Source organism: Archocentrus centrarchus, chromosome 4, assembly GCF_007364275.1.
Source record: "Archocentrus centrarchus isolate MPI-CPG fArcCen1 chromosome 4, fArcCen1, whole genome shotgun sequence".
NCBI lineage: Eukaryota > Metazoa > Chordata > Actinopteri > Cichliformes > Cichlidae > Archocentrus > Archocentrus centrarchus.
In genome coordinates this window covers 35,026,232-35,052,822 of record NC_044349.1, presented here as the reverse complement: position 1 = coordinate 35,052,822, position 26,591 = coordinate 35,026,232, and the positions used below count along the sequence as shown (strand labels likewise).

The window sequence follows — 26,591 nt, the reverse complement described above, 5'->3', positions numbered from 1 at the left end:
CAAGATACTGAACCCCGAGCCGCCCTCTGATTCATCTGAATGTCGATGTTAGACAGAAAGCACTTAGGGGAAAAAAAAGTGTGTGTGAATGAATTGTTGCTGTGAGTAGAAAAGTCTAGTCACCGTTTTCTGAGCCAGCCTGACAGACGGTTTGAGGCACTAATAAATGTGTTCAGAGTACAAATTCGATTTCCACATTTGTGCATGAGACGTTCGTGTGCATGGTTTATGCATAAACACAGAGGCGAGTCGCTGCCATTTGTCACTTAAAGTGCTTTATTTCCATTGAAGGAGATGCAACCTGTGAGTGATCTAGTGGTCATAGTGAAAGAAGCATCTTCACATTTTTCTAAACTAATTGACCTTTGGCCTCACATCCCCCACCCTCCCCCACCCTCCACCAACATGGTTTAGCAATAGACATGCAACATAAAAGATGTTCACATAAAACCTTTCAGGTTTATCTACTACAGAACTTAAGTACTTCCTCTTTAAAAAAAAAATTAAGTACAGTATTAAAAGTTAATTTACTATCTTAAACTTGTTTTCTTTGACTTATTTTCTGCTTTGATATATTAGGATATACTCTGAGGAATCAACATTAAAGAGTTAAGTGAATATAGTTAAATGATCTGATTTATGGTAGGCATGTTGTGGTCAATGTTACTGGAAATTCATATACCAAACACTGGATTCACACAGGGGGGGGGGGTTAAAAAAAAAAAGCTGTTGCAGACTGAAGCTAAAAAAACTTGAACCAAAGTTTGGCATTTTGTTGTAAAGCAAATCACCGGAGCTTTGACTGACTCAGACACATGAGGAGGTTCAGCTGTTTCACAGTTTGAAGATGAAAATGGACGTGAACTAAAATGAGAAATCACAGAGGAGGGAAAGTCAGATCTGGGGTGTCTGTTTAACGCAAACATGGCTGAAGTAGCATTTGCTGCTGCCTGACTCGTTCCTGCGTGGCACGTGTTGTTGGAGGATAACGGCTGAAAGACTTGTGAGACTCCTGTCATTGGACAGGTGCTCTCTAACCAGCGGGCAGAGCGTTTGTTAAACCCTGTGCTAAGCTCACAGCAGTGTCATTTCAACAAAGGTTAAGAAGTTAAGCGATGGCTGCGTTACTGCACAGGTGAGTGTTAAAAATGCCTGCTGGTTCGATTTAGCACTTTTCCTCTTCTGTGAGCTCTGGAGCAGAATATAGACAGAAATCTGTCACATTTTAAACTATTCAGCAGCTCAGAGCCAACTTTTCCTTCTTTTGATTTCTCAGGTAGGACCACACTGAACCAGACTGGAGCAGCAGTCCATAAAGCAGCTTGTTATTGAGTGTTACTTGAAAGGATGTGTTGCTCAGTGAAAACATGAAGTCCTCCCTGCACCTCAGTGCAGAGAGGAGAAAACAAGCAAAACAATGTGAAACAGAAAAGAAGGCTGATCTGTTTGTTCTTGGGCAAAACCTCTAAGTTCATGTCTTCATGCTGGAACTGGGCAACATGTCCAACCTCGATCTTTTTTTTTGTGTCAAAAATGTCTCTTGGAGGTGTTTTCCATGATCACTGCTCAATAATTTTTCCATACATTGAATAATTCTTGATCCATTTAAAGCAGAAACAACCACAATTAACCGGATTTCTTTAGGAAAAGATGGCGGGGCTGAATCCTGACTTCTGCAGAAAATATTACTAAAGCTGAACAACTGTTTTAGGCCGAGTATGCTTTCTACTCTTTACCAGAACTTTGGATCAGTTCAGTTTATTTATGAAACTGAAATTACTGGTTAAATATAGTGAGTCCAGTGAGTGCTAATAACAGGATTATACTCATGGACATCACAGATGAGTAATTAAACTTTTATTCAGTTCTGCTAGCAGTCATCCTGAAGGATGCACGTGTAATCACTGCACTGTAGTGTCGTGCCTCGTGGACAAGTCCACACAGCCACGTAAATTTGGAGGGGACACACACACACACACACACACACACTCTGACTCAAGCGGACCTTTGCATGCAGGTGGCGAAAGGATGGAAGGATCAGTCGATCAGCACGGTGGGTGGGATTAATGTTATCAAGCTGTTGTCAGTCTGAGCAGTGCTTGATTTTCAGCACACCCAGGGCCCCGCTACAGAATGATAAATGGAGGAAGATGCTGAGCTTGTTACGTAACTTCATTCTCTGCAAAACAATTTTATAGGCATGGCTGCTCATCACTGTGGACTCTGTTAGCGTGCACTAAAGTTAACAAGCCTGTCCAAATGGTCTTTTTTATGAATCATAACAGAATGAGTCTATCCATCAGGGTTTTGACAAAAATAGCAGGGTTTCATTTACTCAAGCATAAGAGACATTTTTGTTGGTCAATGGCCAGAAACAGCAATACAACGCATAAACTTCTATCTAAGGTAAAACAGCCTCAGCCTGCGGGACCAAATATATGCAGATCTTGCTTACATATGTTGTTACCACCAAAAGGCAGGAAATCCTGTAATTTTAGTACATGTTCAAATACAGGAAGAAACAGTGGCCAACACAAACAACTTCCAGCTTCTTAAGACAAATTTATCATCGTAATAACTCAGACATCAGAAACCCGCAGCACCAGTTTTTCCTAAATTCTTAGCACTTCATTACATCAGACACTCCAGAAGTGAGATTTACACACTGAAAGTAAACAGAGTGCACCTTCTTCTGCGGGGATCAGCTGTTAGTGATGATCAGCCACACGCTGTAGCGAACGACACCAACGTTAGCTTGCTAATAAAACTACAACATGATCGGTACATCTGACCTCAATAATAATGATGTAGGAAGGTTGGAAATGACAAAAATACACAAATATATTGTAAACTATTAAAGCTGGTTGTGTTATCTTTTGCTAGACGCTGGAAACTTCCCATCATTCACTGTGTGCTGCTGCCCTCCACCACCCCAACCACCACCTGCAGGCCCCCGGGGGAAGCTCACTCATCAGTCCCCGATATCATATATACTATATTTAATAGATAAAGATATACTTTATTTAACCCATATCTGGCAAGTCCTTTAACACTAATTTGCAGCGAGTGATGAGCCTAGTTCATCTGCAGTCTGCTGCTGGAATAAATCATTTCAAACACGACTGCATGAATTCTTCTGTTCAAACCAAGTCACACCAAAATCTAACAGATTGACTGAAGTTGAAATTTTGCCTCCCTTTTTGAAACGAGTCATTCTGACAGGCTGAGACGGCTCACAGCTAGTACTGAATAGTTTATAATTAAACAAACTGCTTATTTTAACCTGTCTAAAGCTTGATGAAATACTAAATACCTTTCAGAGGTAATCACGCATCAGAGTTAGAGTTCCTTTATAAATCAGCAGCTAAAATCATTTGATTGTCACGTTATGAAAATATGAAATAAGGCAAAGCATTTTAAAACTCACTGCATGGCCTAAAACATTAAATATTTCCTGCACAAATTTCTGTGTTCAGCCCCTTCTGGTTGCTTCTGAATTTGAGATTTCTATCAAAACACCTGCTGAAAGTTATTTTCCAGTCCGACAGAAGAGACAAAAATGAATCATCTGTTGGAGGCAAGATCACCACATAATCACACACGGACCCAAACTGTGGCAGTCCTGCACCTTCTGTGGAAAGAGGTCTTGAGGTCATCTCGTTTACTCATTTTTGTTCCATCTTGCCCAGTCTTGGTTTGTCCTCCTCTACACTGACTTACCTGCTGCTTCTGTGTTTACTTACAGCTGAGTTTGATTTCTGCAGCGTGCATATTGCACTGAGGTCTAGCTGTTAGCATACTGCTACGTGGGAACGGTAAACATCCAATTCTCTGAAGAAAAGAAAAGAGTCTGTATACCTGATATCCTGGTTTAGCCTGAAGTGTGAGCCTAGCGGCAGTGGCTGCAGTGGGATCTGGGACAAAATCTCGAATCACTCGAGTGAGGACAGAGCCGCTGGCTTCACTTGCATAAAAAAAATTGACCATCCACTGAGAATCGGATTCACAGTTCTGTAGAAGAAAACAGTAACAGCCGATCTGTGTGCTACCTGCCTACTCCTAGCTTGTTTACATTAATCATATTCAAAAAAGCATCTTAGTAGTTTAAATACATTTGTCTTATAATATGTGTACATTTGTCATTGTTCTGTTACAAAAAGTTTTTGACCTTCTCGTTCTCCCTCAGTGACAAGAGGTGAAGCTGATTTGGCGTTCTGAGAGGCCGACGTAGCCACGCCATCTTTCCTTTGGTTGCCAGATAGTCTGACCTGCTGCCGCCTTCCAGCAGGTCAACTTTGACCACAGGAGGATGTTTTTTTTTAGTCCAGCTCCACGGCCTGGCCACTACATCCATCTGGTCTAACAGGGTTCGGCTCCTTGTCACTATCCAATCAGTGTCTGCCCAGTTCTAAACCATCTGTTGTCAGTGATGCATTATCTCTACTGCACTCTGTACACAAGCAGAGGTCAGGTCAACATATATTCTGTTTATGTATTCAAATGTATATTTTGCTGTCCACCATTCTATGTGAAAAACTGATTAGCTCACAACTTAATATTTAAACACTGCCCTGACCTCTGGGCTCTGGAGTAGCAACTTGAGGCTGAGTCCAACAGCAAGGCAATCCTCATAGACTGCCCAACAAACACACAATGCCCAACTATAACGATGAAATTTATATGTTGACCAAATGGGATCTTTTCCCTTTTCCTAACTCTTTGTGGTGAGAGGTTTTTTTTAATAACTCTGTTTGGCTGACGCTTAAAGTTTTAGCTGCTTTGACCGGCGTGCTGACTAACTACAGTCAGTTAACTGAACCTCTCTACTGTGTTTCACTTGTTCTTCACGTTCTCTTTGAGTTTTAGGTTGGCTTGTTGTCAAGTGCAGTAGATTCAATGCATCATTAACTGCCACACAAGATACTGATCAGGTCTATCCACTGTCTTGTTCTCCTCGAACAACAAGCCGTCTTCCATCACACCCGTTGTCAGAGCAAGAAAGTGTCCGAGAAAAACCAAAGAAAAACAATAAATACATGTTTGTTTATAAAAATATCTGAGAAAAGTGACTGAGATCTCTGTGTGAGTGGAGCAGAGTGCTTCCTGGTGGCGCTGTGCTGCAGCGGTATTGCGTATTGATGAGAGGTAATTGAGCTGTGTAGCTTATCTGAGGCTGGACAATGTCCAGGTTTCCTGCTGTGAGTTTGTTGGTGGTCAAGTCTGATCTACAAGACGCTGTAGAAACTGAGTTCAACTGCCACAATAACCAAACACTATTCTAAGGAAGTTATACTCATTTCAGAGACAATTTAATGAGCCCAGTGTGATTGGAGTTCCTGCAGACATTTTTCCATTTTGGCTGCATGAAGCATGACGAGCAAAGGGAGTCACACTCCAGCCTGAGGACACATCGGTGTCATTATCTGCTGATGCCTGCAGTTCTGGAACAGCCACGTCCATCCAGGGAAGTGCAACGCTGGTGGGGCTGTCCACGTTTGATTCCCATCAGCAGTTTGTGTCAGTTTTCATGTGACCCAACACATGCACACAAGTCACAAGATCAGGTTTTATTCTCTCTATATTAGTGCATCTCAAAAAATTGAAATTTTATATACTTTTATATTTTTATTTCATATTAATTTTGCAATTTAATTCAAAAAGGTAGATTTTCACATTCTATATGAATTATGTCTGAAATCTTTCAAGCATTTTTTGAAGATGATTTATAGTTCAATAAAATCAGAAATGCAGTATCTTAAATTATGAGAATATTTGAGGTACTGCATTGAGACATTATTATGAGGCCTTTATTATCTGAACTTTGAGAAAAATTTTATTCAACTAATATAAACATTGCATCTCTTGGTGCAGCACACACAACCATGAGGACGACTGCTGACTTGACAGTTGTCTAAATGATGATTATCAACATCTGCCACAAGCAGGTTAAGCCACAGAAGGCCACTGCTGAAAAGGCTGTCTGTTTGCAGAATGCTGTATTAAAGTATATTAATGGAAAAGTGAATGACTGAGTGAGTGACTTTTCTTGACAGGACAGTCAAGAAAAGTTGAGTGAGACTGGTGTCGGGGACATCCTCGGGAAAGAGGCTTCGGCTGTCACATTCCTAATATTAAGCTCCTCCTGGCTAATAAAAGGATTTTACTGAGATACTTGTCCAAAGACATCTGTTCAGAGCAAAGTAAACTTTGCATTTCATTTGGAAATCAAGGTCCTAAAATCTGGAGGGAAAGTGGAGAGGCACAGAATCCAAGATGCTTCAAGTCCAGTGTCAAATTTCCAGTCTGGGATAATTTTGGGGTCCCTGGACATCTGCTGGTGTTGGTGTACAGGATTTCGTTAGCTGTAAGCCATAAAACCATAATAAAAACATAATCACAATAAAAACAAAAAAGGCTTGAAATATTTCACTTACATGTAATGAATATTGAATATATTTTACTGTTGAAATTAATTGTTTAAATGATGGTGCTATACAGTAAGGTATGTATGTAGTGTGAAACATTAGTGTAAGAACGTTATTCTTCCCGAATTGTACCAAATGCGGGAAAACAGGGAAACATCAGAAACTCCAATCACACTGGACCTGAACTTCAGCTGTAAGTTTCTCAGTGAACCTTTTTGTGCAACTATATATTTTTACGCCATTGTGGCACTTATAGAACGCATATGATGATTATTATTATTATTATTTACCCAACAGTTCCAGATTGTCTCAAGGCAAATATGAAGGATTTAAACTGTTTAACTGGCACTGAGTAGTTTGGCAAAGTCTCCACCAGACATACTGTTGTGATGCTGCATTGTGGACCAGTAACACCTGTAAATATAAAAGTAGAAATCTGTAACATAAACTAGAGGCAAAAGAGAACCACTGAATTTTGTGGCATATGAGGTTGTTGGAGTGTGTGGCATTTCTTCATTTTAGCTTAATCTATTCGGTTTAGTAGGTGAAGGTAGATGCGGTTTAAAGCGGAAAAATCTCAGTTCAGACTCTGAGGTGTCCTTTGACTTGAGCGGGTTCAGCGTCCTGTTACCTTTGGTTACAACAGGATCATGCTGCCCTGCTCACCCCCACCCCCATCAAGACCCCAACTTCCTCCCGTCGCTGGGGTCAGTCTGGTCCCGTTGTGGAAACCGAGGCTTGGGGACCCTCTCCATACTGGCCTCCAACACTATTACCTCCCCCACCTTCAGACTCCTCCTGACTGGGGGAGGCCTCATCACTGGGACCACCCCTGGATGTGACGGAAGCGGTGGTGGTCTCAGGGGAGGCGCTGTGGGCTTCTTGGGGGGTGCAGCCTGGGTGGTTCTTGCGGAAATGCTGATTGAGGATGGCCTGAAAGGGGAAGCTTTTGCCGCAGACGTGGCAGTGGAAAGGTTTGTTGCCGGTGTGTTTGCGGATGTGGTACTCCAACTGGTCTTTGCGGGTGTACTTCTTCCCACAGATGCGGCAGACAAATGGTGTTATACCCATGTGGAGGCGCATGTGGCGGTCTAGGCTGCCTTTCTGGTTGAAGGATTTGCAGCAGTAGATGCAGGTGAGTCGAGGATTGTAGCGGAACCAGCGGTCTCCTACCTGCTCTCTCAAGTAGTCCTCATAGCCACCCATATCAAATGTTGTATGCTCCTCCCCCTGAAAGGTAGAATGAAATGTTAACATAGACATCATGACAGAACAAATCAAACGAGACTTTTGATCTCGTTGGCTGAACATGTCCTGCACAAATCGTGGTGTCCTTGATCGGTGTTGGTCAGATTAGTGTTACGCTCTCAGGTGTCAGACCTCAGTACTTTACTGTGTCTAAGGAACTGCCATCAGGAATTTTCTCCTGGGAAATACATGGCTGAAAGAATTAAGGAACCACTCAATCATCACAGTATAACTCACAGTCAGTTGAATTTATGGTATGCGTTTCACCTGCTTTGGTGGAAATGAAAGTACCAGCAGGTGCGCAGCTAATTCAGCTCCTCTAGGATGACACATCCTTATGTACTGTTGTTATACTGTACTGTGTTATGTGCTATGTTTCCCAGCACGGTCTCAAGAGTGTGGAGGAGATACCACGAGATGTTCCATGAGGAGAGCTGGACAGGGCCCTAGAAGGGCATCAACCCAGCAACAGGACCAGTATCTGATCCTGTTTCTCCCCATGCAAGGAGGAACAGGAGAAACACTGTCAGATCCCTGTAAAATGACCTCCAGTGGGCTAATCATGCACATTTCAAGTTAATTTATTCTGAAGAGACTTTATGTTGTCCCTTTTTGTAACCTACATGATTCACTATTGATACCAGATGTCTAGGTCTAATCCAGGGCACAGCTATTGCTGTGTGGATGATTTGCAGACCCACCTTTTGGTGGGGCAACACACCCCATCACATGAAAAACTCCACAGACTTCACCAACAAGGTCCGTAATCTTGCACTGAATCCAGATGAAACCATGGTGTCCTTTGATGTGGTTTCACTTTTCACTTGCATACCCACAACGGAGGCAGTGGAGACGTCAGAAAGTGACTACAGGAAGACCTTTAGACCTCTGCCTTACCACAACAAATTTCAAATACAGTGATGGTTTCTACAGACAAAAGCATGAATATGCCATGGGCTCCCCAGTGTCACCCATTGTAGCCAAGTAAAGCTCTTGGTTCTTTCAAAGGGATGGCACCTAGTCACTGGTACAGATATGTAGATGACACCTGGGTCAAAATCAAAACCCAAGAAGTAGAAACCTTCACTGACCACATCAACTCAGTGAATAAATACATAAGTTTTACCAGGGAGGACACCAGGGATAATAGATTACCATTCCTGGACGGTGCGGTGCTTACTGAGGAAGATGGAAGCCTCAACACTGAAGTTTACTGGAAGCCCACACACACAGACCAGTACCAACTCTTTGACTCCCACCACCCACTGGAACACAAACTTGGGGTGATCTGGACCCTGCAACACTGGGCAGACAGTGTTCCCTCTGAGGCAGAAGGGAAACAAAAAGGAACACACATGTAAAGAAAGCACTTAAAACATGTGGTTATCCCAACTGGGCTTTCATCAAATCAGCCAAGATGCACAGGAAAGAAGATTAAACTCAAACTAGGGAGAATAAGAATGACAAGAGGAACAACTTATCATCCCTTATGTGGCAGGCTTGTCAGAGAATCTCGGAAGAATTTTCTCCAAGCATGACATCCCTGTATACTTCAAACCAAGTCACACCCTAAGGCAAAAACTGGTTCATCCCAAGGACAAACCCCCCAAACACAAGATCAGCAATGTAGTGTATGCTGTCCAGTGCAGTGAAGAGTGCTCGGACCTCTACATTGGAAAAACCAAACAGCCTCTTCACAAACGAATGGCACAACATAGAAGAGCCACCTCGATAGGACAAGACTCAGCTTTACATCTGCATCTGCATCTAAAGGTCAAAGGTCACTCTTTTGAGCATGCCAATGTTCACATTTTGGACCGGGAAGACAGATGGTTTGAAAGAGGAGTAAAAGAAGCATCTGTGTCCACTGTGAACAACCATCATTGAACAGAGGAGGTGGATTACGTCACCAACTTTCCCCCGCTTACAGTGCTGTCCTGAGCTCCCTCCCCAGGCGCCTCAACCCCCATTCACACCTTGTTGTTATCAAGTGACCTATAGAAGTCACTTGATACAATGGAGCGAAGTCCCAAATTGGTTTCACCTCAGACCACTGATTGTAATGGCACACACCTCCTTTCACACCTTAGAGCATGTGATTATGCACATGAACAATAGTGGGTCACAGCCACCTCCATTGGACTGTGCCCACAGGGGTTTAAATACCTGGGTCTCTCCACCTTTTGGTTTGAGAACTAAAGAAGCCTTTCAGAGGGTGAAACGTCTTAAGGAAACGAAAAGAAGTCCAGTCGCCCTTTTTTCAAGCTCCAGAGAAATCTATGAACCTTGATAGTCTGTAGCCCCCATGACCTCCCTTCTCACTCTGGTACAGTGCCCTGTGAAAGTATTCGGCCCCCTTGAACTTTTCAACCTTTTGCAACATTTCAGGCTTCAAACATAAAGATATAAAATTTCAATTTTTTGTGAAGAATCAACAACAAGTGGGACACAATCGTGAAGTGGAATGAAATTTATTGGATGTGTCAAACTTTTTTAACAAATAAAAAACTGTTGTCCCAAATGTCCCTCTTTATCGGTCGATTCGAGGATCAAACACCTGTTGTGAATTTTGCCGTTAAGCTCCTCGTTAGAGAACAGCAACTTGTGCAAAAAGTTCTGAAACACTTCACAGTTGGACATGTGCATTCAAAAGCTTAGAGAAAGTCACATTAAGTTCACCTGTAAAGGTTTGAATGCATTTTAGGCTCGTCCTGAAATTTCACCCAAAAGCCAAATATCCCTAACTTTTTGTGAGTAGTGTGTATATATATATGTGTGTGTGTGTGTGTGTGTGTGTGTGTGTGTGTGTATATATATGTGTGTGTGTGTATATATATGTGTGTGTGTATATATATATATATATATATATATATATATATATATATATATATATATATATATATATATGCTCTTTAATAAGTTACAATGGTTATTCTGCATGTACAAAATGGTCGATGAGGCCTTTAAATGATTTTAGTGGTGATTATGTGATTTCAGAAAAATCTCAGTGATTTTTGATTAGGTTATTAAATATCTATAAGAAAGTTTTACACATCCTTAATCATGACTAGGCTAGAAATCACTAAATAGACTCTATGGGGCTTACAGAAATTTGTAAATATAACTGAAGCCAGAGGTTTATTGATGGATTATTGAGGAGGTTCTAAGGCCCTTTAAGAAGTCCTAGTCATTATTCAGGGGGCTCTAGGAAACCTGTGGTCTTGACTGGAAACTGTTGGGGTCTTTAAGGAGCTTATATACTTAAGGGACATTTGGCAAAGCAAAAATGCTAAAAGCACTCAACTCTCCACACTTTTACTTTTACTTTCTAAGGATACAGCAATTTAGCTTTTTCAGTCCCATTACAGCTTCAGGCATCTGTCAATGGTAAATGTAAATGGACTAGTTCTTATATAGCGCTTTTCTACTCAGTCAGAGCACTCAAAGCACTTACACAACATGTTTACATTTACCCATGCACTCACATTCATACAAGCACTTCCATGTTTATACTAAGCTAAGTGCTTTTTAATTAACTAGCATTCACACACATTCATACTCCGACAGGATGGTCGGAGAACAACTTGGGGTTAAGTATCTTGCCCAAGGATACATTGGCATGCAGCCTGGAGTAGCCAGGAATCGAACCGCTGACCTTCCGATCAGTAGGTGACCTGCTCTACCTACTGAGCTACAGCCACCCCAACACCAAGTACACTCCAATACAAATCCTAAATTAATAAGCTATATTCATCACTGTAAGAAACTGCAAGCCAACACTGGGCTTGACTTGAACACTGCTTTCCTAACTTTATAAAAATAATATTGTTACACACTGGTATATAAACGAATTGAAGTTGTATTTATTAGTTAAATAACAGATACAAACAGGACACATACCATGTGCTGTGCTGGTGATGCATGGTGTAGGAAATGTAGAACAGCATAGAACTGAATAGATTACCCTCTTCTTATCCCTACTCGATCTAGTCCCAATCAGATCAATATTGAGTCTAAATACTGAATCGTTGCGTCTGTAGTTTCTAATTTCTGCTGTCTGCTAAAAAAAAGGAAAGTTGTTAACGGCCAGTCTCTCCTGGCTTGCTAGCTGTGTCAGTTTGTGTTTGTACCTGTGAGCTTGGCTGTCGCAACTCATCTGCCCTGCTAGGAGACTCGCTCTTTGCTCTCTGACGCTCTGTGAGGACGACCACGCTGTCGGTGGGACTAAACCTGACATCAAAAAATACATTTAATTAAAAAATTTAAAACACAATCCCCCACCCAAAACCACACATCATTAGGTGTCTACAGACCAGTTAGTGACTCATGGAGGAGTGTTATCACCATGACTCACCTGTCTGTCTCGCTGAAGCTGGAGGACGGCTGGACACTACGGGCCCCCAGCGCTCCTACCGGTCCAGTCACCAGTGTGCTGCGTCCTGATGTGTCGATCATCACGGTGGCCCCCTCCTCCATTGGTCCTCCCTCCTCATGGTGCTCTCCTGCTCCAATCCATTCCTCCATCCTCTCTGTCTTGATCCTGATTCCATCCATGCTACCCTCTTCAGCACTGCCAGTCCGTTCCGGTTCGCTGCTTGTCTCCACGTACCACTGACCAGCCCTGTTGATGCGTAGTATCGGTTCTTTGCCTACTCTGCCACTGGTGGTCCCTGGCCCTTCTAGCCCACTGTGCTCCACTGCTGGTGCTGGGCTAAGTGGCTCCTCTGCTGGACTAACAACTTCACATGCCTCAGCTCCTCCCCGTGGGCCAAGCAGACGCAGACCACTGTGATGACCCCCTCCTCGCACCACTGCTTCCAGTGTCCTATTTGTCCTGGAGCTCCGTGCCACCTCCTCATCCCTGGACTCTTCATCCAGGTCAGCCAGACTGATCTTCAGGTGGATGCCCTCAAGGATTTGGGTGCAGCGGTCGATAATGTGTTGCATCTGCAGGAAGCTTGCAGCTGTCAGGTAGCTAATGATGTCTGCAAGTTGCAGGCAGAGGCGGCCTGTGTAGCAAAAGGACAGCAGCTGCTCGAACACTGATGGATTACGAATCACCGTCAGTGACACAGTGCTCATCTGGCTGAGAGACATGTGGTCTCGAAAGTATGGTGAGCTGGCAGCTAGTACCACCTTGTGTGCACGGAAGCTCTGGCCCTGAACATTGACCACAATGTCGCAGAGACGGCCTTGAACACGCAGCTGGTTCAGGTGAGATAGAACAGAGTTACTGAAGTCTGGGATGTCCAGTTGTATGCTGCCGGTGCGCTCCATGATGCAGCCTGCAGGGATACTGCAACAACAGCAACACATCAGTACCAGCCACACCAGGAACCTGTAGCTTAAAACTTGCTACTAACTTGATATGAATAATATAGACTCTGGTTCTGGTTAACAAGAAACTTATTTCACGTTTAAAAAAAGAAAAAACGAAAAAAAAAAAAAAAAAAAAAAAACAACCCTGAAGTGTCCACACAACAGAGGGTGCTAAAGGTAATAAGGTGGGGGTGGGGGTGGGGGACTGATGTCACAGCAGTTTTTCATTAATTCTCAAAGAAACTACCTGCAGTGATGTTACTAATTGGGGGTGTGGTCACTAATGATACTTTATCACTGAAAGCAAATCTGTAGAAAAGCAAAAACAGGTCAACTGTGAAATTTTCAGGATTTTTACATCAGTGTGAAAAGAGCCACCCCTCATTGTGCTAGTGAAATGGGCAATGTGCAAACATAAATGCAAAGACTACTGAAGTTGGAAGGTTGGTGGTTTGATCCCTGGCTGCTCCTGTCTGCATGTCAAAGTACCCTTGGCAAGATACTGAACCCCAAGTTGCTCCTGATGCATGAGTTCAATTCAATTGTATTCATCCACCCATATAGTGCCAAATCACAGCTGTAAGTTAAAGATCTTAGAACAGGGGTCTCAAACTCCTGGCCCCTGCTTCCAGCCCATGAATTGATGTCAAAAGTATAATACAATTTGGCCCTTTAAGTTACCTTTTTAAAATTTTTGCTTTGCCCTTCAATTAAGACAACCATTTCTCAAGTAATTTAAATAAGAGGTCCCCAGGTACCGGTCCGTAGGTCATTTGGTACCGAGCCACACTGAAACAACAAATTACTTAATTATTTCTGTTTTATTCATTATGAGTCTGAATGACATTTTATTTTATTTCGTGATGCTGTGCTTGTTCAGGCCTTTACACACCAGACACATAAATTTCATGCGTTAAAAATATTTTTCGGACTGGCTTGTTCTTAATGCAGCCGTTCACACCGACTGCGTCGTTTCACAGGACAAATCTGCGGCATCATGTTTGATTTTTTCTGACTTTCACAAGTGAACAAACAGATCTGACCAATCAGAGCACAACATGTGAGCGTGTAGCACAAAACACGCACCAATATGCTGAATATAAAGTGATGTGGGAGCAGTAAAATCATACTATTTTACCTCAGACACACAGCTAAATGCTGCTCCAGGTCAGTCAGCTCTCTGAAATTATTCTCTGCCTCCTCAGGTGTGATCCAATCTCTGCTAACAAGAGCTCAAACTGCCCACTGATATCCTGAATTATGCGCAAAAGCGGTTGTGATTCAGCTTCAACTCCGGGATCAAACCATGAAACTCTCCCTGCTGCTGCTCTCTTATGAGCTGGATGAACCCAGAATCTCTGTTTATTCCTTCTCTTGTTTAGAAACATCAGGACCTCATTACATCATCGCTTGATGTTGATTTCATTGAGACACCTGCCTTACAATAATACAGAGAAAACCCCAACAATCAGACAAGCAAGCGTTTAGTGACAATGGGAGGGAAAAACTCCATTTTAACAGGAAGAAATCTCAGTCATAACCAAGCTCAGAGGGACAGCCATCTCCCTGTGACCAGTTGCGGGTGAAACAGGACAAAAGACACACTGTGGAAGAAAGCCAGAGATTAATACTGATTATTCATACACCACTCTGAATTTAAAGTGTGAAAAGAGGTGAAGAACAAAGACTCAATGTATTCATGGGAAGCCCCAGCAGGCTAGGCCTATGGCAACATAACTAAGGGAGGGTTCAATTCATTTCAATTCAATTTTATTCATATAATGCCAAATCACAACAAACAGTAAGGATTATATTAAGATTAGTAAGATTATAGGTATCACCCTACAATAATTACAGAAAAAAAAAAAAAACTGTCAAAACGACACCCTATGAGCAACCACTTGGCGACAGCGGGAAGGAAAAACTCCCTTTTAACAGGAACTTTTAGGACAACCTGATAGTTATGAATTACAATAGTCCAGCCTAAAAGTAATAAATGCAAGAACTAGTTTCTAAATTTAGAGATATTGCACGAATGCAAAAAAGCAGTCTTACTTATTTATTCAATGTGCACACTGAAGGACATATCCTGATGATCCCTCAGTGTTACTTGAGGCCAAAGTAATGCCATCCAGAATTTGTAACTGGTTAGCTACCATCTTTCTAAGATGTGTCAGCCTGAGTACAATAACCTCACTTTTAATTAAATATAGAAGCAGGAAATTAGAGTTCATCCAGGTCCGTATGTCTGCAGTTCAACTAATTGGTGTGTGTCATCTGGCCTCCTGGATAGATAAGCTGGGTGTCATCTGCATAGCAATGAAAATTTATGCTACACCTTCTAATACTACTGCCCAAGAGAAGCATGTACAATATAAATAGAATTGGTCCGAGCACTGAACCCTGTGGAACTCCATAATTAACCTTACTGTGTGAAGAAGACTTCACATTTACTTGAACAAACTGGAGTCTGGGCCTTTGTGGGGCCCATATATTAGTGATGGGACTGCTGTGCTGAGGCTTCGGAGTGCATATCGAGAAATCCAGGAAGTCTTTTATGAAGCGCATATCGAGGCTTGCTTCATTAATGGCGAGTGACGTCAGCCTTGCCGGTTCAGGCAGTGGTCCGAGTGTTGGCATGATTTATGAAAACCAGTGGATCCCTGCAAAATTAAGTTAAGTGTTTGTGTTGGAGTTTCAGTTTGCTGTGACACAGAGGAACTGGTTTCAATGGAGGTGCTCAAAGGTGAAGAGTTTCCCCTTTATGGCAACACTTCAAGCTGATCTCTCCAGTAAGGTATTACAATAATATGCCTATAATCAAATCTGTTACAGCTATAATATTCACAAGTCTTTATTTCATTTCAAGGTGAAGTGGGATAGAACAGCAACACCTCGTCTATAGGTATCATCTAGGCAGAGGTGCATGTATCCAAGCCTATATAGGGCAGCTGTGGGATACTTGTGCAGCCCTGCCTCCTCAGTATCATGTAAAAGGATTTTCTTAAAAGCTGGGGAGGTTATTTCCAAAAAGAGAAACTGAGTACAAGCACAGTGGAAAAAAAATATATATCTTAATAAAAATGAATAAAGTCACCATCACCCCAGAATTCATAACCACAATCACCCATCTTTTGAAAACATTGTTTTAACATAAATGTCTCGTGTCCTATTGGATTTATACTTGTGATTGAAATCATACTGAGGAGTTTTTCACATTGATAAAACTCTGTTACCATCATCCACTCCATCATCAAAAACAGATTAATGAATGAACCACACAAATTGTATGTCTGTTCTTGGCAGTAATTATTCCCATGCTGACACTGTTGCAAGACAGCCAAGAGGACATCAGCTCATGAATGAAATGATAAGACAGGTCCATCTCACTATAGCTGCACTCCAAACAAGATCAAGCAGACACTGCAGGAACTCTCATCATGCTTACCTTCCTCCATCTTAGAAGAAGTTGCCAAGTTTGCTATCAGGGCACAGCTGGCAAAAAATATTAAAGGCAAAGATAAACAACTGAAAATTCCAATATCTGCAAACGGGCAGTACCATTCAGAGTCAATACCCAGACCATCTGGACACAAACAGGAAGACAACACAAGAGAAGACAGCCAAGAGAAGTGGGTGATGAACCTATCAGACAGGGTCCTCACTAAACCAGAAGAGCATGCGCTAGCTATATCCCCACAACAGCTGCCCATAGCAGATCTCATCAGAGCCACAGAAACAGTGATAAGGATCAACAAACTAACACAACCTGAAGCAGAGCAAATCAGGATGAAGGTTTCAGCTGCCATGTCCACTGCAAGAATTCCTCTATTCAAGAAAAGAAAGCCATCACATGCCTGAGTAAAGACAAAAACATCACCATGCTACCAGCCGACCATTGTTCTAAATTCAGCTAATTACCTCACCAAAATTTCTAGTCCTCAGTGATAACAACACTTTTAAGATTTTAAGACGAGACCCCACAAGCAACTACATGAAAAAGTCATCTGCTGCCTACAACAACTTGAAAAAGAAAAAAAGCCATTGACCACCCTACATAATATTGGCCTTTACCCTGGAGAAAAGACACCATGCACATGTGGACTTCTGAAGATCCACAAAGGAGGAGTCCTGCTCAGACCCATTGTTAGTACTATAAACTCAGTCACCTACAACATTTCCAAGCACCTCTGCGCCATCTTATCTCTGCTTGTGGGCAACACACCCATCACATTGAAAACTCAGCAGTCTTTACCAACAAGGCCCACAATCTTCACTCTCAGACTGCTGGCTTACTTGTGGTTCCTCGGATACTTAAGAGTAGAATGGGAGGCAGAGCCTTCAGCTTTCAGGCCCCTCTTCTGTGGAACCAGCTCCCAGCTTGGATTCAGGAGACAGACACCCTCTCTATTTTTAAGATTAGGCTTAAAACTTTCCTTTTTGATCAAGCTTATAGTTAGGGCTGGATCAGGTGACCCTGAACCATCCCTTAGTTACGCTTCAATAGACCCAGGGTGCTGGGGGGGGTTCCCATGATCCACTGAGTGTTTCTTTTCATTCACCTTTTAACTTTGTTTATACTCCACTCTGCATTTAATCATTAGTTATTATTATTCTGGCTCTCTTCCACAGCATGTCTTTTGTCCTGTCTCTCTCTCCTCACCCCCAACCGGTCGCAGCAGATGACCCCCCCTCCCTGAGCCTGGTTCTGCTGGAGGTTTCTTCCAGTAAAAAGGGAGTTTTTCCTTTCCACTGTTGCCAAGTGCTGCTCATAGGGGGGTCATTTTGACTGTTGGGTTTTCTCTGTAATTAATACAGGGCCTTTACCTTACAATATAATCACCACTACACTTAAATCACCATGGAAACTTATGCTGAAGATAAAACTTGGCCGAGAGCAGGTATTTTCTGAGTTTCGATTTAAAATCTATTGGATGCTGCGCAATTTTATTTTTCTTTTATTTACAGCATTTTTTTTTATATATGCAACTTGTTAAGGCGTACCTTATATTCAGTTAGTGATGCAGAAAATGTATGCAGGTTTTTATGCTTGCTCCTAATGTTGCTAAGTATCTTCTACACTGCTGGAATTACAGCTCATAGAGCTCAGACTAGAAAATTCATCAGTTACATTTGTAGGCTTTTTATTGCTAATAATTTTGAATCAATAAGATTAATTTTGCTCTGATCTGGTGACAAACTAAAGTGATTTCCACGTCTCCTGTATAACAGGCAATGGAAGCATGTCAGACCTGAACACACTGAGTAACATTTAATGTTTAAAAAAACATCATCAGAAGGTTTCAGAGTGCTGATGTGCAGCTGTCACCAAGAAATCACAGCGTGCTTTTGATGATCATGAATTCACAAAATTAGCAAGCTTCTGAGCATTACTTTTTTCTTATTTGTGGCACCAGCATCCGCTGACCCCACTCTGTGACTTTACATGGCCCACCACTTCATGGCTGAGTTTCTGACTGGACTTGTTGCACAGGTATCATCCTATCACAGTAAGCTACTGAGAGCAACCCATTCTTTCATAAATGCTTGTAGAACCAGTCTAGGTACTTGGTTTATACACCTGTGGCCACACCTGAATTCAGTTATTTGGATGGGTGGATGAATACGTTTGGCAATATAATGTATCTAAATAATTATAATTCTATCTGTGTCCTGTCAGATTCAGTGATGCTGCAGTGTGTTTTATAGAGATGGAGGCTTTCATAGACAAATGTGCTCCTAGGCACAGGCATGTTAAAGATCGTTTGTGGTTGCTTTGTGTTTTTGTGTGGTGTTGTGTCTGTGTGGTTGTTTTGCATGTCTGTGTAGTTGTGAATCTTTTTGTGGTTTCATTGTGCAGGTCTGTTTTTTCCTCTCTGGGTTTGTTTTAAAATCATTTTGCATGTTTCTTTTTAGAAATGGAAATGCAGTTGTGTTTGTACAGAATGTTCAGTTTGGTGTGACACTTCTGTTCAGTACTTCCTGTGATCAGGAACAGTTCCTGTCAGAAGTGCATTTACGCCACCTCCTGGAACAGAAACTCTAGTGCTCATTCTGGACACGAACTACTTGCTGTGTATCTGCTGAAAGGCCTTGCCTAAAGTAGGCAGAAACTCTTTAATTTTATGAAACTTTTACAAAGTGTTGACTCATACCGCACTGGCTTTCTGCATGGCATGTATTCTCATGCACAGTATGCAATGTTGTCTCAGATGTTACAGTAAGAATTTAGTTCAGTTTGTCATTTCATGCTGCATAAAAATCATACAAACTGTGCTACAATCATCATCTTCATTCTGGGTGCCTTTGCCACATGAAACGTTAACAGTCACTTCAACCTGAGGTCCTGTTCTGCCTGCCTATATAAACCAAAAGGCTGACAAATACTGAGGACTCCATCGAACCTTAAGTCATATCGAGACCCGGTTCAAACAGATGGGTGAACCCACCAAGATGGAGGCATCACTCTGAAAGGACAGGCCACAGGTTTCAGAACACCTGTCCCTGAGGGGGAGCGGCACTCTTAACCTGATCCAAGTCCAGCCTGCCAACAGGACACACAAACTACTAAACAGATGCATGATACTGTCTTGGGCGCCAGGTAAACCTCCAGGTGTGCAGCCGGATTCTCACCTGACGGGGAGGGGGCAGTGAAAAATGCTCTGGTCTGCTTTCGCGTGGCCGATGCTTCAGTCCTGCAGCTCACTGAGCATCGCTAGCAGGACGGGAGATGACGGCAGCACGGCTCGGCCTGACAGGCTGCAGCTCCACCCGCCGCTCCTCCGGGCTCCGAGGCTCCAGCGGCGGTCGCGTGCTGATCAAGACCCTGGCACGACAGCTGAGCGCGGGCTCCGATCCGTTAGCAGGCGCTCTGCTGCCATTCCACTGCAGGCCCGACCTGCTTCAACATCGGCTCACTGTCGGCGGGCAGCGGAGACTTCTCATCTTCCTTTTCACGGCAGAAGGGCCGAAACTGCAGGAAGGAAGGAAAGAGGGAAGAAAAAACGCGTGGCACGATGGGAAATATAGTTCAAGCATCGTAGAGCGCCGTTTTCATATCAGTCTCAAAAGACTACGGCTCCCTGCGTGCATTTGACCGGAGATGCGTTGTTATGGTATTTGGAGTTTGGCAAAGTGGAGCGCTTTACTTAATATCGCAATATGCAAATACTCCATTACAAACGAAAAAAAAAGTGACTGCTTTGAGCCTCTTTACGGCTGTATTGAGTAAATTCTTCAAATAAGTTGGTTTATGTCGGTTTCCGTTCTCATAAGATAATAAAACGTAATAAACGGATGTGATGATGGTGTGAGAAAAAGGTATTCATAAGTTTTAAATTTGTAAATTTTCGGCCAAATGACTTCATCTTTTTCATCAGACCAGAAAGCGCAGCAACAGCTTTAATAATCTTTCACAAGTGGGGAAGTAAAATGTACAACTTAAAACAATGACACGTTTATTATGGAAAGGTATAAAGACTTTAAGGTTATTTCCATATTTTTGCAGACGCCTTTAGTTGTCTGTTGTGTTTAGTGCAGCTGTGCAAGTTGAGGGATTATCCGTTCACCACCTTAACAACTAGGTTTGGACATTTAACACAGCCTCCATTCATCTAGTGTTCATGAAGTCACATGCAGGTCATTGAATTTCATGTATTTGCAGATAAAAGGCATGAAAGCCCACACGACCAATTTAGAATCATACATAGTCCATAAATACCAGTCCAAGGTCATGTCCAGAGGTGACAAAAGTTCAGACCATCTTTACTTGAGTAGAAGTACAGATAATTGTGTTAAAAAATACTCCAGTCAAAGCTGAAGTACTGAATCAAATTGTTTATTCAAGTAAAAGTGGCTCTGGAATGGCCTCAAAGTGAGAAAGTAAAAGTAGCTCTTTGGAGGAATTGTCTTTCTATTTTTGTGCAAATCTAACTAAACCTTGTGCTATATTAATATAATAGTAAAATCATATTAAAACAAAAGTTATTCCAATCTAAATTCTAATTGTAATGAATGTACTCAGCTTGAATCTACTATATAGGACACAAGCAGTGAAAGGCAATTGAAACTAGCTATTTTCTGTTGCCAAAATACTGAACCCCAAGCTGCTCTCCAATGCAACTGTGAGAGTATGAATCTTAGATAGAAAGCACTTTGAAATAGAAAACAGTGCTTGTATGAATGTGTGTGAATGCAAACATGTTGCATAAAGTGCTTTGAGTGCTCATCTAGAGCAGAAAAGTGCTGTATAACAACTAGTCCATTTACCATTTGTAGTGGCTCCATGTGTGGAAAATAATTGCAACTTTTTATTGATTTTCTTTGTGTACAGGCTGAGATCAGCTGACGTGCTGGCGCTGCTCTGAGGTTTACTGCTCTTTGTGGATGAACTGAATTCAACAAGATGGAAACAGATGTATTGAGCTATCTTAGCTGATTTTCATCCCCTACACTGACAGCAGTAAACTGTTTATAATGTCTTTATACTGATAGTATGCATTTGGTATAAAGGTTGCATTCAGTAAATGAATCTCTGCTACACTTGATGTTACCTAACTGATTACCGTATTTTCCGGACTATAGAGCGCACCATACTATAAGCCGCACCTACAAATTTTTTGGAAAAAACTGGAAACGTACATATATAAGCCGCACCGGGCTATAAGCCGCTGGTATCTCCGCCGCTCTCGGTTTTCCACAATTACTCGGCACTCAGCAGAGGGGGACAGACAACCCCAAATTTGAGTTATAACAAGTCAATTCACCATTGATTCGTTCACGCCGAGCTTACGTGCAGCGGCTCTATTTCCCTCCTGTAGTGCCAGGTCGATAGCCCTCAACTTAAAAGCGGCATCATAGGAAGTTCTTTTTGTGGTTTCCATGATGAGGGAGTTTGAAAAAAATCTCTTTTGTGCCTGCTGCTAGCACTTGTTGGCGCTTTCTTCTTTGATTTCCAACTTTGACGTCCCATGATTCATATCCTGCTAAAGAGCCCCCTGGTGGTTAAAGAAAAATCCACAGAAACGCCGCACCGGGCTATAAGCCGCATGGTTCAAAACGTGGGAAAAAAGTAGCGGCTTATAGTCCGAAAAATACGGTAGATTAAATTTATTGTCATCTCAGAGTGAGCTTCTCTCTCATTTTGGGAAATACAGCAGCTGGACCCTTCAGCTTGCAGACACACTGTCTGCCAAACTGCACACAAACAGCTTGTGTGTTTTTGTGTGTGTTTACATTTGTTGAGCTGACAGAAATGTTGCATTTGAAATTATCTGACACAAACTATTGCTCCCTTTACACTCAAGTCAAGTCAAGTCAAGTTTATTTATAAAGCACATTTAAAACAACGACGTTGACCAAAGTGCTGTACAAGATCTGTAACCCCAAGGACTATACTAAATAAAAATAAAAATATATAAATAAATAAATAAAATAATAAAATAAAAATAAATAAATAAAAACATTAAGAACAATAAATAACATAAGAAAATTAAAAATTAAAACGTTTAAAACAAGTACCATAAAATACCATAAAACAATCATCTAAAAGGAGGTAGCACTGCAGCCAAATGCCAAGGAAAAGAAATGTTTTTAATAGAGATTTAAATGTGTGTATCGTCTGAGCTGTGCGGATATGGAGAGGTAGATCGTTCCATAGCTTTGGTGCTGCTGCTGCAAAAGCTCGATCACCTCTCTGTTTTAGTCTAGTTTTAGGCCTCTGTAAGAGCAGCTGGTTCGATGACCTCAGAGCTCTTACAGGGGTGTGACAGTGAAGCAGCTCAGACAGATACAAAGGTGCCAGTCCGTTTAAGGCTTTAAAAGTAAGCAATAAAATCTTAAAATCGATCCTCTTCTGTAGCACTAACTAACCCCAACTTAACCCCTATCACAAAAATCTCACAAGTTCTCACTTGTGTTTCTTTTGTTCAGCTGGGCTCTATTCACCTGTCTCCTGTTGTCTAATCAGCCCTCTGTGTGTATAGCCCTGCCATCCTTTTGTTCAATGTCAAAAGTGTATGTTGGTCTCTGTTATTATAATACTATAATATTATAATAATTATTATAGTGGATGATTTTAACATCCATGTAGATGCTGAATGCGAGAGCCTCAACACTGCATTTAATCTACTATTAGATTAATTGGACTTCTTTCAAAATGTAAACGAGCCCAGCCGCCCCTTTAATCACACTCTGGATCTTGTTATATGGCATAGAACCTGAACATTTGAATGTATTCCCTGAACCCCCCTTTGTCTGATCATTTCTTAATAACATTTAAATTTACAATACTGGATTACAAAACAGTGGGGAATAAATTTAGTTACAGTAGAGGTCTTTTTGAAAGTGCTGTAACTAAGTTTGAGGTTGATTATGTTGTCAGTAGTTTTACATCCTCACTGCGTATGACTCTGGATACTGTGGCTCCTCTGAAAAAGAAAGCCTCAAATCAGAAGGGCTTGACTCCCTTGACTCCCTCCTTGCAGCTTCACTGTTACATCTGTCTCCCTCTCATTCACACATGTATTCTGTCTTGCTTATACTGACTTTTATTCCTCTTCTCCAGTGCATACCTCCACCTCTACAGGCTCTTTCCCGCCTGCTCCCCACTCTCACTACAGACCGCAATGTCGTCTGCAAACATCATAGTCCATGGAGACTCCTACCTGACCTCATCTGTCAATCTGTCCATCACCACTGCAAAAAAGAAGGGGCTCAGAGCAGATCACTGATATAATCCCACCCCCACCTTGAACCCATCTGTCGCTCCTACCACACACCTCACCCCTGTATCTCTGTCCTCATACATGTCCTGCACCACCATCACATACTTCTCTGCCACTCCTGACTTCCTCACAGAGGACCACAGTTCCTCTTGTGGCACCCTATCATCAACTTTCACAAAGACACCGTAAAGCTCCTTCTGACCTTCTATGTCCATCAACACTCTCAAAGCAAACATTGCATTTGTACACTCTTTCTCAGTGTGAAGCCATAATCCTGCTCACTGACAACATTGTCAAGGTAAACAGCACAGCCTCTAGTCCTGCCACTACATTGCTCATTAACCTCTGGAAAGTAGCTGGAGCATTTCTTAGGTCAAAAGGAATGACCTTTAACAAATTTCGTTAAGGGTACCTATGAATACCCCTTCAATAGGTTAAACTTGCAAACAAAATTAGCCAAGCCCACTTTGTCCATACAAGGCAAAGAGAATGAATCAGATTTTATAACATTGTTCATTTTCCTGAAATCTGTGCTTGGCTGAACTGTCTTGTCAGATTTTTTCACTTGCACACAATGAGAAGCCCAACTAGAGCATGATGGAACAGTAGTGTTGTTTTCTATTCAATTCAATTCAATTTTATTTATATAGTGCCAAATCACAGCAAACAGTTGCCTCAGGCGCTTTATATTGTAAGATATACAATAATAATAACTCCTTTGAGAGGCAGAGGAGCGCAATCTTTGTTGGATTTGAATCAGTACGTTTTGCATCTAATAAATGCAAGGATGTTAACAAATAAATTGGACAGTATTCTGGTAATTTAGTGATATTTCCAGAGCTGTGGTCTTGACTGGTCTTGAAATAAAATCTCGAGTCCGCAATGTCCGAGTCCATGACAAGACTGAGACCAAATGCGGTCGAGTCCATGACAAGACCGAGACCATCAAAAAGCGGTCTCAAGACCGGTCTCGAGACCAAGACCGATCTCGAGTACTACAACACTTGAGGTTGGTTGGTAAATGGACTAATTCTTATACAGCACTTTTCTACTCTAGCTGAGCACTCAAACACTTTTTTGTTTGCATTTATCAGTTCACACACACATTCATACAAGCACTGTTTTCTACACTGTTCAAAAAAAAAAAAAAGGGAACACTTAAATAACACATCCTAGATCTGAATGAATGAAATCTTCTCATTGAATACTTTGTTCTGTACAAAGTTGAATGTGCTGACAACAAAATCACACAAAAATCATTAATGGAAATCAAATTTATTAACCAATGGAGGCCTGGATTTGGAGTCACACACAAAATTAAAGTGGAAAAACACACTACAGGCTGATCCAACTTTGATGTAATGTCCTTAAAACAAGTCAAAATGAGGCTCAGTATTATGTGTGGCCTCCACGTGCCTGTATGACCTCCCTACAATGCCTGGGCATGGTCCTGATGAGGTGGCGGATGGTCTCCTGAGGGATCTCCTCCCAGACCTGGACCAAAGCATCCGCCAGCTCCTGGACAGTCTGTGGTGCAACGTGACGTTGGTGGATGGAGCGAGACATGATGTCCCAGATGTGCTCAATCGGAATCAGGTCTGGGGAACGGGCGGGCCAGTCCATAGCTTCAATGCCTTCATCTTGCAGGAACTGCTGACACACTTCAGCAACATGAGGTCTAGCATTGTCCTGCATTAGGAGGAACCCAGGGCCAACCACACCAGCATATGGTCTCACAAGGGGTCTGAGGATCTCATCTCGGTACCTAAAGGCAGTCATGCTACCTCTGGCAAGCACATGGAGGGCTGTGCGGGCCTCCAAAGAAATGCCACCCCACACCATTACTGACTCACTGCCAAACCGGTCATGCTAAAGGATGTTGCAGGCAGCAGATCGCTCTCCACGGCATCTCCAGACTCTGTCACGTCTGTCACATGTGCTCAGTGTGAACCTGCTTTCATCTTTGAAGAGCACAGGGTGCCAGTGGTGAATTTGCCAATCCTGGTGTTCTCTGGCAAATGCCAAGCGTCCTGCACAGTGTTGGGCTGTGAGCACAACCCCCATCTGTGGATGTCGGGCCCTCATACCATCCTCATGGAGTCGGTTTCTAACCATTTGTGCAGACACATGCACATTTGTGGCCTGCTGCAGGTCATTTTGCAGGGCTCTGGCAGTGCTCCTCCTGTTCCTCCTTGCACAAAGGTGGAGGTAGCGGTCCTGCTGGTGGGTTGTTGCCCTCCTACGGCCTCCTCCACGTCTCCTGGTGCAATACCTGAGCCACTTGTGTGGGTTGTAGAGTCCGTCTCATGCTACCACGAGTGTGAAAGCACCACCAACATTCAAATATGACCAAAATATCAGCCAGAAAGCATAGGTACTGAGAAGTGGTCTGTGGTCCTCACCTGCAGAGCCACTCCTTTATTGAGTGTGTCTTGCTAATTGCCAATAATTTCCACCTGCTGCCTATTCCATTTGCACAACAGCATGTGAAACTGATTGTCAATCAGTGTTGCTTCCTAAGTGGACAGTTTGATTTACTTGGAGTAATATTGTGTTGTTTAAGTGTTCCCTTTATTTTTTTGAGCAGTGTACTTCAAAGTGCTTTGTATCTAACTCGTCCTCTTCAGGTGACATGGTACTTCTGAAATATTCTGTCTCAGCATTTCACAGCCTGTCCTGCCACTTCACTCCAGATTGTACTGCTGTTATTAAATCCCTTGGACTCCTACGTTGTCCCCGTTATATACATCGAAGCTCCCCCTTCAAGTCAGTGTGCTTAGAACATCATAATTCATCTATACTGCCTGATGCACACATGGATATTGTCATCCCATCTGTACTGTCTGGCAGGTGCTCCAGTAGGCAACAAGGACTT

At 42.3% G+C, this 26,591-nt stretch overlaps 1 protein-coding gene across 1 annotated transcript; it reads right to left on the bottom strand.

Moving 5' to 3' along the window:
• Positions 1-212: 212 nt before the first annotated feature.
• On the bottom strand, positions 213-19,963 carry zbtb37 (zinc finger and BTB domain containing 37). The gene is made up of 4 exons (XM_030727635.1): positions 19,626-19,963; positions 12,028-12,969; positions 11,804-11,903; positions 213-7,655 (listed from the first exon to the last, which is right to left on the bottom strand). The coding sequence occupies exons 2-4, from the start codon at positions 12,948-12,950 to the stop codon at positions 7,134-7,136; spliced, it is 1,545 nt and encodes a 514-aa protein (XP_030583495.1). The 5' UTR covers positions 12,951-12,969; positions 19,626-19,963; the 3' UTR covers positions 213-7,133.
• Between the last annotated feature and the right edge of the window lie 6,628 nt (positions 19,964-26,591).